The sequence below is a fragment of the Muntiacus reevesi genome, chromosome 18 (assembly GCF_963930625.1).
Source record: "Muntiacus reevesi chromosome 18, mMunRee1.1, whole genome shotgun sequence".
Classification (NCBI taxonomy): Eukaryota; Metazoa; Chordata; class Mammalia; order Artiodactyla; family Cervidae; genus Muntiacus; species Muntiacus reevesi.
In genome coordinates, this window is record NC_089266.1 from 35087714 (window position 1) to 35103017 (window position 15304).

The 15304-nt window shown below is 47.5% G+C and overlaps 1 protein-coding gene across 1 annotated transcript; it reads left to right on the forward strand.

The window, feature by feature from the left end:
* The first annotated feature begins 3734 nt into the window (after window positions 1-3734).
* Window positions 3735-14803, forward strand: LOC136149176 (asialoglycoprotein receptor 2-like). The gene is made up of 9 exons (XM_065909209.1): window positions 3735-4000; window positions 4207-4484; window positions 6799-6918; window positions 7120-7215; window positions 8084-8155; window positions 8283-8369; window positions 8473-8618; window positions 14111-14217; window positions 14473-14803. Exons 2-9 carry the CDS (start codon window positions 4361-4363, stop codon window positions 14627-14629), a joined length of 909 nt encoding a protein of 302 aa, XP_065765281.1. The 5' UTR covers window positions 3735-4000; window positions 4207-4360; the 3' UTR covers window positions 14630-14803.
* The last annotated feature ends 501 nt before the right edge of the window (window positions 14804-15304 follow it).

The window sequence follows — 15304 nt, forward strand, 5'->3', positions numbered from 1 at the left end:
TCCTTCTGTATCTTCTAGAACTATTAATTGAGTGTTGGGGGTCAATTGATCTTTTATATTATTCGTGGAGATTTAACAAGGCTGGTGAAAAAAGAGGGGGGTGCTTTCTTTTCCTCTGAGGTTTGAAACCAATTGAGAACCAAGACACAGTAGACAGATAAATGATGTCAAGTTGCTAGCTTTCTTGCTGATACACAGTTAAGGTGGACTTGGCTTCAAACCTTCACTTTCAAGTGAAAGTGAAAGTCTCTCAGTCATGTCCAACTCTTTGCGAGACCACGGACTGTACAGTCCATGGAATTCTCCAGGCCAGAATACCGGAGTGGGTAGCCTTTCCCTTCTCCAGTGGCTCTTCCCGACCCAGGAATCAAACTGGGATCACCTGCATTCGGGCAGATTCTTTATCAGCTGAGTTACAGGGAAGCCCCTTAAATCAAAAGGACTTGTTAATATTTCATCCAAGAATTAGACAGGCATATTTACCTAGTCACAGGCAGAGCTGGGCAAAGCACGTTTTCTCTGTAGGGGTGGGCTCAGTGTCACCTCGCAGAACACAGATTACTGGCTGAGCAGAGAGAACCAAAGAGAGCCCCACAGGCAAGCTTCCTCTCCTGGGAAGGTGGGGGGGGGATGTCTGGAGAAAGGCCTGGAGACTTCCCTAGCAGGAAGTATACATGGAAACATGAGGCCAGGGGGTAAAAAATGCCCTCAATTTAGCTGTTTTCTCATTAAAAAACAGCAACAACAACAAAATTTTGTCCCTTTTTGGGAAATATTTCCTAATTTTTATCTTCCAGCACTTCTATTAATTGTTTTGGATTTATTATTATTTTTTTTTATAATTTTTATTTTTTTGGCATGTGGTATCTTAGTTCCCTGGCCAGGGATTGAACCTGTGCCCTCTGCGTTGAGAGCACCGAGTTTTAACCACCTGACTACCAGGGAAGTCCCTTGTTTTGGCTTTAACAACAAAACAAAATATTTTTAATTTTCAACAGACCTTTCTTGTTTTCTGAACATGTATCTAGAATATACAAGATATGCCTCCAATCAGCAAAGTGAATACAGGAAACCCAATAGAAAAAGGGATATAGGATGTGGAAAAGCCGTCTATACAAGAGGAAATCTGAGCGAATAGAAAATAGATGGAGAAATGTTCAAACCCTCTATTAACCAGAAATGTAACATAGAAGAGCAGTGAAATGTCATCAGGGTGGTGAGAAGCTGAATAGTAACAAATGTTGAGAAGGATGAAGCAAAAGAGGAAGCCCTCATATACTGGTGATGGGAATGTCAATGGGCATGGCCATTCTGGAAGATGTATAGCCTGGCTGGACTCAGGTGAAATTAAGCTTGAGAATCCTTTGTGACGTGACACTTTCACTCCCGGATATGGTTCACAGGGAAATTCTCACCAAGCTCCACATGGGAACCTGATGAAGCATTAATAGCAGAGATAAAACAGTAAGACCATTAATATCACAGGAGGGGCAAGGATGGAGGATGCAGTGAGTTGGCGAGGAGCACGAGGCAAGTGGGAAATGAAAGGGAATAAAAACTGTACTGAAAAAGAGTATTGTGAATAGGATCTCATTGATGCAAAAAAAAAAAAAAAATGTGTGTGTGCATTAAATTAAGTGTGAGAATATTCTGTGACTTGGCAATTTCAGTCTTGGATATAGTCCTGAGAGATAGTCTCACCCAGGTCCTCATGGGGACATGATGTGTCCATTGCGGTAGCTGGGTGTTCCTCATTTGGGGACTGGGTAAACATACAATGATGGATATTCACCATTGAATTTTGTGCAGAGGTTCATAGCAACAAACCAGATGTACAAATAGCAACATGGGTAGATCTTAAACATTTATTCTTGGGTGAAAAAGTCAGGAACAAATGAGATGTATAAACGCTTCACTTATCTATCTAAAAAATAAGCACACAAACTATGCCACATATTTGATAAGGACGCATACTTAAGAATATATTTTATTTCAGTTACCTATTGATGCATAACAGTCTAACCCAAAGCTTCAGTGGCTTAAAACAAACAACTACAATTGACCCTTGAACACAATGGGTTTGACCTGCACAGTTTCAGTTTATAAGCAGATTTTTTTCCCACAAAAAATGTGTTACATCATCTGCAGAAGCTGATCGGGGATACAAAGGGTACTATAAAGTCATACTCGAGTTTTCAACTGCAGGGAGAGGGTCGGTGCCCCTAATCCCTGCACCATTCAAGGGTCAACTGTATTTATTTCTCAAGATTCCCTGGGTCAGGAACCCATGCAGGGCTAGGCCAGGTAGACCATGTGGTCTTGGCTAGGGTCATACACTTGGATGCATTCAGCTGTTGGCTAGACTGGAAGCTCCCAGAAGGCTTTGTTCACATGTGGGGGGCCTCGGTTCTCCTCTGTATTCTCTCTCCATATGGTGTCAGGGAACTGGATCCCACATGCTGCAACTGAAGAGCCCTCATGCCATAATGAAGACCCAGTGCAGCCAAATAACTGATGTGTATGTGTGTGTGTGTGTGTGTGTGTGTGTGTGTGTGTGTATATAAAATCAGGAATGAAAACTGGGTTTTCTTTCCCAAGACGTTGTTAACGCAAGTATAGATGCTGAAAGTGAAAGTCGCTCAGTCGTATCCAACTCTTTGCAACCCCACACAGTCCATGGAATTCTCCAGGCCAGAATACTGGAGTGGTAGCCTGTCCCTTCTCCAGGGGCCCTTCCCAACCCAGGGACCGAACCCAGGTCTCCTGCACTGCAGGCGATTCTTTACCAGCTGAGCTATGATTTGTCGGTTCGTGAAGCCCTGTCTTCCTCACAGGACTGTGAAGACCCCCACTCTGATGGGATGGCATTTTCCCTCGATCCATTTTGCCTCCCACTGTTCCCCCTCCCTGCCCCCACTGACCCTGCTACACAGTCAAGTCACTTATTCTCCTCCTGGTAGTTTTCTCCTCTGTGAAGTGGGAACAGCAGAAGTGAAGTCATCTGTTGTGACATGTCGTGAGAGTTCCCAGAGAGCATGTCTGTGGGTCATTTAGCACCGTGCCTGTATGTGAAGCCCAAGGCTTCTGGAGCCAGGGCCACGAGAGGGCCTGCACAGTCGCTCAGTCATGTCCAACTCTTTGTGACCCCGTGGACTGCAGCCCACCAGGCTCCTCTGTCCATGGGATTTCTCAGGCAAGAATACTGGGGTGGATTGCCCTTTCCTCCTCCAGGGGATCTTCCCGACCTGGGGATCATACTCGAGTCTCCTGCACCGCAGGCAGATTCTTTACCACTGAGCCACCAGGGAAGCCCAGCCAGGGCCACAGAAGGGGCTTATTTACAAGGTTGAACCTCTCCTATCCACTGCTTTCTGGATGCTCTTCCCTCCTCTCCGCCCTCCCTGAATTTCCAGTCTCTGAGGAGCTTTACTCCCATGGAGAGTGAAGCCAGTTGGCCCAAAGCTGGGAAGCCTGATGGCTGAGCCTACAGGACATGGGGCCTTGACTCAGATGCCAGCTTGGGCAAGAGCGCAGAAGCGGCCCCTCCAATCCTGGTCAGGGTTGTCTGACTAACGATTCCAGGAATCTGAGGCAGGAAGTGAAAGGGGAGTGGGGCAGAGAGGAACTAGCCGATTGCACCCTGGTTCCTCCTGGCTGGGCCCCCTCCCAAATGTGCCATGTGAGGTGACTAACTGCTGAGGGTAGAGAGGATAGGCCAGGAGACCCCTTCTCTGTAAAGGACAGAGACACAGCCCTGCCCTCTGCCCCCACCACATATTGACTGAGTTTCCAACTCAGTTTCCACTCTGTTTACTGTCCAAAGTCCCAGGGAGATGCCAAGTTAGAAGCGCTTGGACGCTCAGACACGCGGTTCAGGGCCCTCGCCTGAACTAGTGGTCACCCCTTCCCTCCTCTCCTCCAGCACCGCCTGGCCCCCAGTTTTCCTGGTTCAAGCCATCCTGCGTCCTGGGGCCTGGGCAGCCCTCTAGACCTTGAACAGGTAAACCGAGGTCACTGGGGAGGCAGGCAGGCCTGGGGATGTCTGGGATTAGACAGACCCTGGTTCAGAGACAGTGGGGGGGGGCGATTGATGGGAAGCTGTGAGGTGATTGGCACGTGTGGAGGGGAGGCTCGAGGTCTAAGCGGTCTCCTGAGAGGGGATGGGGCCCAGTGGTATTTCAGTTTCCATCTCCCCTCCAACCTCAGATCCAACCCAAGCCATCGCCTAGACCCACTCTGAGCCTACACCCATCAGCCTCCACCTCACTTAGCATCTTAGCGGGAGCATCAGCCCCAGCTCGATCTCAGCCCTGAAGCATCCCCGAGCCCAGGCGGGGTCTAGCCACACCCAAAACCCAGCATGGCCAGGGACTTCCAGGACATTCAGCAGCTGGACTCCGAGGAGAACGACCACCAGCTCGGCAGAGACGAGGGCCCAGGCACTCGTGGGTACAGCCCCAGGAGAGAAGGACCATTCTGGAAAGGCAAGTGTCTGGTATCTGGGGCTCTGCTCCACCCTAGTATAGCTCCCGGTCACTCTCTGTCCCTCCGAGGCCTTTGCCACATTCACCCTGTGACCGGGACTGTCCCCTGACCTCACCCCCTTCTCCACCCCCAGGACCCCAGGAAAGGGGTCTCCCCTCTTCCTTCCAACCTGACCAGTATGTGCTGTGTGTGGTGGGGGGGAGGGGAAGGGTGTGTGTTGGAGGGAAAGGGCACAGAGAAATTCTGGAAGATCCCCACTCCCCTCCAAGCCCCCTGACTGGATCCTTATCTAGCAAACCTTGACTGAAGTCCCCAAGTGTCTAGGTGAGAAAGAGCTGAGCCATTTCCAAGATGAAGGGCGGGAGCCGGGATGCGGGAGGGGGTGCCAGGTATGGGTGCTGGTGATGGAGTGAAGCTCTGTGGAGACCAGGAGGGTTGGGGTAGAAGCTCTAGGAGGGGGACTGGTTAGCCTGGGCTGGGAGGAGGGACCCCCTCCTGCCTGAGGCTGGAAGAACTGCCACTGTTGCAGGTGAGGGTGGGAGCTGGGCAGGGCAGAAAACTGCTATCCCACCGGGCTTCTCCTTTCCCCGGTAGCAGGTTCACAAGTCTTTTCAACAGGCTGCGTGGGGCAGAGGCCACACCCAGCTATACCCCTCTGCCCCTTCGGGTCCCACCAGCTGCCCTGTAGGTAGTAAACCCTCAAAAGTAACTTTGGATATTGTTGGATCTTCTGAGAATGAGAGGATTCATGTTTCAGCAAGAGGCTTGGGGAGAGTCCAGTGGTTTTGTTTTTTTCCATTTATTTTTATTAGTTGGAGGCTAATTACTTTACAATATTGTAGTGGTTTTTGTCATACATTGACATGAATCAGCCATGGATTTACATGTGTTCCCCATCCTGAACCCCCCTCCCACATCCCTCCCCATCCCATCCCTCTGGGTCATCCCAGTGCACCAGCCCCGAGCACTTTTTTCATGCATCCAACCTGGGCTGGAGATCTGTTTCACACTTGATAATATACATGTTTCGATGCTGTTCTCTCAGATCATCTCACCCTCGCCTTCTCCCATAGAGTCCAAAAGTCTGTTCTATACATCTGTGTCTCTTTTTCTGTCTTGCATATAGGGTTATCGTTACCATCTTTCTAAATTCCATATATATGTGTTAGTATACTGTATTGGTGTTTATCTTTCTGGCTTACTTCGCTCTGTATAATGGGCTCCAGTTTTATCCATCTCATTAGAACTGACTCAAATGTATTCTTTTTAATGGCTGAGTAATATTCCATTGTGTATATGTACCATAGCTTCCTTATCCATTCATCTGCTGATACAGATGGCTAACAAACACATGAAAAGATGCTCAACATCACTCATTATCAGAGAAATGCAAATCAAAACCACAATGAGGTACCATTACACGCCAGTCAGAATGGCTGCTATCCAAAAGTCTACAAGCAATAAATGCTGGAGAGGGTGTGGAGAAAAGGGAACACTCTTACACTGTTGGTGGGAATGCAAACTAGTACAGCCACTATGCAGAACAATGTGGAAATTCCTTAAAAAACTGGAAATAGAACTGCCATATGACCCAGCAATCCCACTCCTGGGCATATACACCAAGGAAACCAGATCTGAAAGAGACACGTGCACCCCAATGTTCATCCCAGCACTGTTTATAATAGCCAGGACATGGAAGCAACCTAGATGCCCATTAGCAGTCCAGTGGTTTTGGATTTCATGGGACAGGAGGCTCGCTTGAAAGAGGCAGGGTGGACAGCCTGGCAGAGTGTGCCTGAGGGGCGCAACCATCAGCCAGCCTCTAGCAGCCTCTGCCACCTGCAAGTGGGTTGACAGCTGGCACCTGCTCACCTGGGAGCAGCTTCCACTCTCCCCAGCCTTTTATAGGCCTAGAGTTTTCAGAAGATTTGGAGATACACTGGCTATTGTTTCCTCAAAAAAAATTTCTTTCTGCCTCTCTAGCTCCCCTTTCCATCAATTATGCATATATTAGTGATCCCACAGCTCATTGGTGCTCTTTCTATTTTATGGGGGAGTGTGGGATTCTTTTCTTTCTTGGCGTTTCTTTTTATACAGTTGTTGCTGCTATGCCTCTAAGTTCATTGAGATGTATGCATGTCTCACCTATTAATTTTATCCAGAGTGTTTTTCATCTCGGAATCTACTTTCTCCACCTGGCCTCGCCCCGCAGGGCTGTACTTTCTCAGACTCTGCTCCTCTGATGCTCCATGAGGTTGGCTCTCTGGCCCCCTGCCTCCGATGCCCCTTGTCCTGACACCCCTTCTCTTGCAGGGATGCTTCCTCCCCAGTCTCTTGTGCTGCAGCGTCTCTGCTCCAAGTTCCACCTCAGTCTGCTTGTCCTGGTCTTCAACATCCTGCTGCTGGTGGCCATCTGTGTGACAGGGTCCCAAAGTGAGGGTCTCAGGGGTGGGGCAGCGATGGGGGCGGGGATTCGGGCAGTGCTGGGGCCGGTGAGAGCCACGATAGGGAAGAGATGGAGGCAGTAAGGAGGCAGTGCTGGGGCGGGGAAGGGGACCATCCCATGGACAGTGATGAGGGCTGTCAGGTGGGACAGAGCACAATCCACTTTGTCCTGTTTTGTCTCCTGACAAGGAGCACAGCTGCAAGGGGAGCTGCAGACCCTACAGGAAAGTTTCAGCAACTTCTCATCGAGCACCCTGAAGGACATCCTGAATCTCAGCTCCCACGGTGAGTGGGCAAGCCCTGAGGGGAGCGACTGGGATGTGTTGGGTGCTCGAGGGGTTGGTTTAGCAGCGAGGGTTGGCTGGGCTCCATGCTGGGTGCTTTCCTGGTGGCTCAGACAGTAAAGAGTCTGCTTGCAATACATGAGAACTGGGTTCGATCCCTGGTTCAGGAAGATCCCTTGGAGAAGGGGATGTCTACCCACTCCAGTACCCTTGCCTGGAGAATCCCAAGGATGGTGGACCCTGGCAGGCTACAGTCCATGGGATTGCAAAAAGTCGGACATGACTGAGTAACTAAGCATACATGCATGCATGCTGGGTGCAATAGTGGGGGGTACTGGGAAGGAAGCACAGACTAGGGCAGATAACCCAACCTGAGAAGCCAGGCAAGGGTTCCAAGGATGCTGCTTCCTGAGCCGAGGGTCCCTGAAGGATGAGTAAGGGTTAGAGTAGAGGATGGAGGTGGGAAGCAGGTAGAGAGCAGAGTCTGATGACCAGGACGTGAGGAAGACCACTGCATGTCCTGGACTCTCAACATTTCCAGTGTGGCTGGAGGGGTGGGATGTGGCTAGAGAGGTGGGTAGGGGCCAGGCCATGCAGGCAAGCCGTGCTAACTTGTGGGGCTTTACTTTGAGGACATAGGGAGCTACGGGAAAGATTTAACAGGCGAGAGGTCTGAGAAGGTTGTGCTTCAGAATACCACCCTGCAGCCAGGAGAAGAGCAGGTGGGGTTGGGAGGGCCAGAGGACAGAGCACGCATCATCCCAGGTCAAGGTGATGGTGGCCCGGACTGATGCGTCAGTGGCATGAGGATGGAGAAATGTTGGGGAGGCAGAGCGGAGGGGAGACAGTTTAGCTTTCCTCTGTTGCAGGAGGCTTCGCCAGTGACACGGTGAGATTTCTGGAAACCAAGCTGATAAAACAGCAGCAAGACTTGAAAGCAGGTCAGAGACTCTCTCTTAAGTGTGTGTGTGTGTGCTAGAGATGTATCTCCCCAACCAGACGCTGGGGTCCTGGTCTGTGGGCCATGCACACAGCCCACCACACCCTTGCCACCACTCTGACCCTTAGATCATGCCACTTTGCTGCTCCATCTGAAGCACTTCCCCACGGATCTGCGCACACTGACTTGTCAGATGGCACACTTCCAGAGCAATGGTAGGGAGGTGGTGGGGCGGGGTTGGGGGGGGTGTGTCTCCAGTCCCTCTGCCTCTCCCCTCCAGCTGGATCTCATCTCCCTCTGTCCCTCCAAACCCCTCAGGTACAGAATGCTGCCCAGTGAACTGGGTGGACCATGAAGGCAGCTGCTACTGGTTCTCTCGCTCAGGGAAACCCTGGCTCGAGGCTGAGAAGTATTGCCAGCTGGAGAATGCCCACCTGGTGGTCATCAACTCCAGAGAGGAGCAGGTGAAACCACAACCTTCCCAAAGGCAGGAGGAAACCTTGGGAATGCAAACTCTGGGAGGCTGGGTCAGGCTGGTTTTGTTATTTTTTTCTAACCCGAGGAAGAATCCAGAAGCAGAAATCTGTCCCCGCTCTGAGAGGTTCATGATGGAGCAGCCATTGATTTTAAGAAGTGGGAGGTTACATCCAGGAGTCGGGGCAAAGGATAGGAGCCAGGAGACCAGGTGATGAGGATCAGGGCAGGAGACAGAATGAGTGGCAGGATGAACTAAAGGGCCAGGACTTTGGTGGAGAACAGCACTGTGGAGGTGCTGACAGTCCCTGCTTGCTCTGTGCTGGCCTGGGGAACGTGATGGGTCTTTGGGTGAAAGGAACAGAGTGGGTGGGATTCCCAGGAACGCGCCTGGCATGAGTTTATGGGTCCCTCCAAAGCGCCCCAAGTCTCCCTGCCCACTGCTGCCACCAGATCACAACTCCAAAGTCCAGAGGGAAGACTCAATCCATTCGAAAAAGTGGGACATGTTTGGGCAAAGGAGGGTATTAATGAAAACATTTACTGAGCCCTTACTATGTGTCAGGCACTTTCATATATCCATCGCTTTAACCCTCACAACCCTATGGAGCAGGCACTCTTGTTATCCCCACTTTGAGGTGCGGGTAGAGATGAGGGAACTAAAGAACAGAGAAGTTAAGTAACTTACTGCACAGCTAGTAAGTCATAAATAAATATGTGTGTATATATATATATATATAGATTACAGACATATTTTATTTTACTGATCAGATTGAAATTGCCAATATTCTATCAGTATTGGCCTAAAAAGTTTCATGTGAATCAACCTAAGACTCAGTCTGTGATTTGGCTCACAAGTTCTTGCCACCTACAACTTTATGGAGGATGGGATGGTGCCTTTATCATTTTGAAATGAACATCAGCGTCCCGATTAATGCTTTTTGCCTTGAATTCATCTTCATGTGATATGAAGGGACTGGTCCTTGATTTCTTTTCACTTACATTTGCTTCATGTATCTCTGCCCATCCCTCTTATTTCCAACCATTTTGAGTCTCTGTTTTAGATGAATGATTCTCAGCCATCGCAGTGTATCGTAACCTCTTGAGGAGTTTAAAACATATTGACACTTGGTCTTGCACTCAAATTTAATTAATTTAATTCTGATTAATTAATATAATTAATCTTGGATTATGATTTAATTAATTAATTAATCTTGGATTCATCCTGAGTATTGAGAATTTTTTAGGCACCCCCACCCCACCCCCCATAAATGATGCTACTCTATTGTTCAGTCAAGTTTAAGGTATTTCTCCTATAGGTTGTATATAAGTTGTTTTACTTTACCTGTTTAAAAAATATTTATTTGGTTGCATTGGGTCTTAGTGGGGGCACACAGGATCTTCACTGCATCATAAAGGATCTTTCATTGTGGTGTCCGGATTCTCGTTGTGTAGGTGCACAGACTCAATAGTTTCAGCGAGCAGGTTTAGTTGCTTTTCAGCCTGTGGGATCTCAGTTTCCCACCATGGATCAAACCCCTTTCTGCCCGCTGCAGTGGAAACTCGGAGTCTTAACCACTGGACCCCCAGGGAGGTCCCCCTTTTTAGTTTTTTAAGGAACCTCCAGGATGTTCTCCACAATGGCTGTACCAATTTACATTCCCATCAAGAGTATAGTAGGGTTCTCTTTTCTCCACACCCTCTCCAGCACTTATTACTTGTAGATTTTTTGATGATGGCCGTTCTGACCTATGTGAGGTAAATCCTCATTGTGATTTTTATTTGCATTTCTCTAGTAATGAGCAATGTTGAGCATCTTTTCACGTGCCTGTTGGCCATCTGTATGTCTTCTTTGGAGAAATGTCTGTTTAGGTCTTCTGCCAATTTTTTTGTTGAGTTGTTTTTTGATGTTGAGTTGTATGAGGTGTTTTTATATTTTGAATATTAACCCCTTGTCAATTGCATCATTTGCAAATATTTTCTTCCATTCCATAAGCGGTCTTTTTGTTCTGTTGATAGTTTTCTTTGCTGTGCAAAAGTTTTTAAGTTTGACTAGGTCCCATTTGTTTATTTTTGCTTTTATTTCTTTTGCCTTGGGAGACTGGTCTAAGAGAATACTGTTGTGATTTATGTCCCAGAATATTTTGCCTATGTTCTCTTCTAGGAGTTTTAGGGTGTCATGTCATCTTTAGGTTTTAAAACCATTTTAAGTTTATTTTTGTATATGGTGTTGGGGAGTGTTCTAATTTCATTGATTTACATGTAGCTGTCCAGTTTTCCCAACATCACGTGTTGAAGAGACTGCCTTTTCTCCATTGTATGTTTTTGCCGCCTTTGTCTCAGATTATTGACCGTAGGTGTGTGGGTTTATTTCTGGGCTCTCCCACTTGCATGTATTTTAAAATAGATATCTTTAATTAGTCTCCTTTTTTCCTGTTTTATATGCTTCTTTTGTTTTCTCCCATTTTCTATGTGAGATGTATTCTTTTTGTTTTCTCCACTGTGTTATTTTGGACTAAATGTGACTTGTTTTTAGCTACACTAGTAATTACTGTCACAACTTTAAGTAATGGGCTGAAACTTCTTGGCTTTAAAAAATAAAAGAGTTTATATAACTTTGATATGAAAGATGAGGAAACCAGTACACTTCTTCACACGCCTCACTCTTTTCTCTTTTTAAAAATTGAGATATCATTGACATGTAACACTGTAAGTTTGAGGTGCACGACACCCTGGTTTGATATATTTATATACTGCAATATGATGAATAAAGTAGTGTTAGCTTTTACCTTTACCATCTCACACAATCATCATTTCTTTTTTATTGAGAACAATTCAGATCTAGTCTCTTAGCAACTTCGAGGTTTATACTGCCTCATTTATCTCTCTCCCACATTCCTTACATGTGTGTGCAAATAGTTTTTCTTTGAATTTCATTAATCTCAGATATATCTCAGTGTTGCACATTCTCTATATTTTTGCTCTGAGGCTAGGAGAGTTCTTTTAACACATAAAGTTAGGTTTTCATATGTTTTGGAAGATTTTCTTAAGCCATTTATTTGGATAGTTTTTCTTGCCCATTGGTTCTCTTTTCCTCTGGAGCACACCGTTCAAAATGATCTCCATTGTCTACCCTCCACAGTCATCATCTCGTTACTGTTTACGGCCTTCTTTCTCCTTTTTCCTTTGCTTTCTGGGCTCTTTTCTCAAGCCTGTCTTTTGTGTCTCAGACTTCATTTTTTGTTGAGTTTTTTTTTTTTTTTTTTAATGTAGCTCAAAATTTTCTCTTCACTTTCTTCTTTTTATTTATCATTGTTATCTTTCTTCTTTGATCTCTTCTTTTGTAGTTTTATGTCGTTCATCTCCTCTTTAATGTTTCTGAGGATATAAGCTGTTCTCCAATAGCTTCTTAGGTTTGGAAACATGCTTTCTTTACAAAGTGTATTTTTCACCTCTCCTTTTGATATCACAGTGCTTTTTTCTTCCTCCCCTCTTCCTTTCCATCTTCTTTGTTTTTTCTCAGTTTCCATGATAAAACTCCCCCATGCTCCTTCTTTGAAGGGGCTGAATTCTTTCTTGCCTGTTATTTACTCATGAATAGGGCAGGCTTGTTCTCATGGACTATCTTTTCTGATCATCTGACACTATTTCATCCCCCCTCCCCCAGTCTTCACCTGGGTTTCCCAGGTGGTGCAGTGGTAAAGAATCTGCCTGACAATGCAGGAGATGTGGGTTCAATCCCTGGGTTGGGAAGATCTTCTGGAGTAGGAAGTGGCAACCCTACTCCAGTACTCTTGCCTGGAAAATTCCATGGACAGAGGAGCCTGGTTGGCTACAGACCATGAGGTCACCAAGAGTTGGACATGACTGAGCACACACATGCACACACACACATTCAGTCTTCAACACAGAGGGTTGGATACTGATGCTTTGTATTGTTCATTCAGTTATTCAACTTCTTGTGGTGATGGGAAGAGGGGACTGGGGCGGTGGGCAGCAGCAAAGAGAGTATCTTACCTCCAGGCACTTTCCCTCCAGCTCCATTGACTCTCCTGAATTTGGGGAATAGCCCTACGAGCCCCTGAGAGCTGTCCCTTCATGCACAGGATATTGACCTATTGCAGGTGTCTAGCATATCTCCAGGGGATCTTCCCGACCCAGGGGTCAAACCCGGGTCTCCCACATTGTAGGCAGACGCTTTACCATTGAGCTACCAGGGAAGCCCAGAATTCAAGAATGCTACTGTATCTGCCTTCAGATGAGGTGACTAACTGCAGCTTTAGTCAGGTGTCTAGGAAGGGAGAGTGGAATTAGGAAAATTTCCTCCAGATACAGTTGGAGACCCTTCATATGCTATCAAAGGAAACTGCTACATATGCACATTGGTGAACCTGCCCCCTCTGTTTCCTTCATAAAACAAGGTGACCACATCCTATGCTGCTGCCCTCCCAAACCCTCTGAGGCTTACGACCTCAGAAAGAGACATATCTCTTAAGAAAAAGCCACTTCCTCTTAGGAGGTATGCATGGATCCTGAGAAGCCATCTCAAAGACCACTTTTGTCCAGTCAGCTGGACAGCTTGGCTGCCCCTCACATATAGGGCTTCTTCTTATTTTTAGCCAGACTGCCAGAGCCCCTGTAGCCAAGTCATAGCAGAGCTCTGGGCAGTGGGTCCAAGCTTGGAAGCTGTAGGGCCTGGAGAACAACAGAAATGACAGCTGCATGTAGAAGTGAAGTGAAAGTGAATGCTGTTCTGTTTTGTCTGACTCTTTGCAAATCTGTGGACTGTAGCCGCCATGCTTTTCTGTCCATGGAATTCTCCAGGCAAGAATACTGAAGTGGGTAGCCATTGCCTTCTCCAGGGGATCTTTCCAAGACAGGGATTGAACCCAGGTCTCCCACATTGTAGGCAGAGTCCTTACCATCTGAGCCACCAGGGAAACCTGTATGTAGAAGTAGGAGCAGATAAATGTACCTGAGAGGCAAGCGAAACCCAGATCTTTACTGGGTCATTGGGTCACCCTGGGGGTGGCAGGGGTCAGGATCCAAGAGTTTGAGGCTGTGGGCAGAAGACAGGGAGAAGAATAGGGGTCTAGCAGCCATGAGTTAGGAATGAAGTGGGAGGCCAGGTCAAGGGACAAGGGTCACCAGCTCAGGCACTGGGTTGATACCCTGGGCTCCACAGATACCCTCAGTTCCTTAATCTCACAAGAAAAGTGTGAAACACTAGGGTGTCCAATTTACAGAGCTTTATGGGGATGAAATAAGATAATTCTTGTAAAGCAATTAGTGCAAGGTTTAGCCCAGTAAATGTTCACTAAATAATAGATATGGTTACAGAAGAAAAAGCCAGGAACTTGTATTGGGAGCTGTTGCTTCGAGGTGGGGACAGATCAGACTGAGGGGTGGGGTGAGGGAGCCACAGCTAAGGCCTGCATGGAGGCACAGGGGACTAGAAACTTCCCTCCCACCTGTTTTCCAGAAGTTCATTGTACAACACACGAACCCCTTTAGAGCCTGGATAGGTCTCACCGACAGCGATGGCTTCTGGAAATGGGTGGACGACACAGACTACAGGCACAGCTACAAGTAAGTGGCTTCTCCTTGTCTCTCCCTATTAATTTGTCTTGGGGATGGCCATCTGGTCTCTGCCCCCAGTACACTGCCACTCCTCCCTCAGGGACAAACTCCTCCCACCATCGCCCACCTCACCCTGATTCTCAGCTCCCAAGGCTGCCGCCACGACTCCCCAAACCCCACAAAACCATGCATTTCTGAGGTGGGGGGTGAGGGTTGCTGGGATGAGGGGGCCATCTAGAGCGGAGCTCTGTCCTGCCGTCCTAGGAACTGGGCTTTCAGTCAGCCCGATGACTGGCGGGGGCACGAGCTGGGGGGCAGCGAGGACTGTGCAGAGATCCAACGGGATGGGCGCTGGAATGACGATTTCTGCCAGCAAGTGAAACGTTGGGTGTGTGAGATGAAGCAGAACATCACCGTCTAGCCGCCCACCTCCCCCAGCCTCCAGCAGACCTCTGACCCACAAACCCCCCTGCCTGGACATTTTGAAGAAAGGAAGGAGAGGAAAGTCTTCAGAAGTATGGGGAGAGCTTGAAGAGGGATAGAAGCGGGTGGCTGAAGAAACTCTGACCCTGAAGATCCTGCCTTCTTCTGAAATTCACTGTAATTATTATTATTATAATTTTCAGCTTCCTCAGTGGAGTAGTGTGTAATTGTGCTTAGCCACTTAGTCATGTGCGACTCTTTACGACCCATTGGACGGTAGCCTGGCAGGCTCCTCTGTCCATGGGATTTCCCCAGCAAAATCCTTCTCCAGGGCGTTCTCCCCAACCCAGGGATCGAACCCACGTCTCCTGTGTGTCCTGCATGGCAGGCAGATTCTTTACCTGCTGAGCTATCAGGGAGTAGGAAAAGGATGAATACTTGAAACTTTGTGTGGACTGGTTATTTGGAACTGGGAAGTGTAGGATTCCAAGAAGAGGGAGGGAGAGGGTCTGGAAGAGAGAGCCAAGTGTTGGATAGCTGTCCCTGACACTTAATCATTTTTTTACACTCCCCTACTTATGAAGTTTTATATTTTTATTTGCTTATTTGTTTGGTAATTTGCTTTTTTAGTTTTTTAATATTTTATTTTTTGAATTATGGAAGTATGATAACA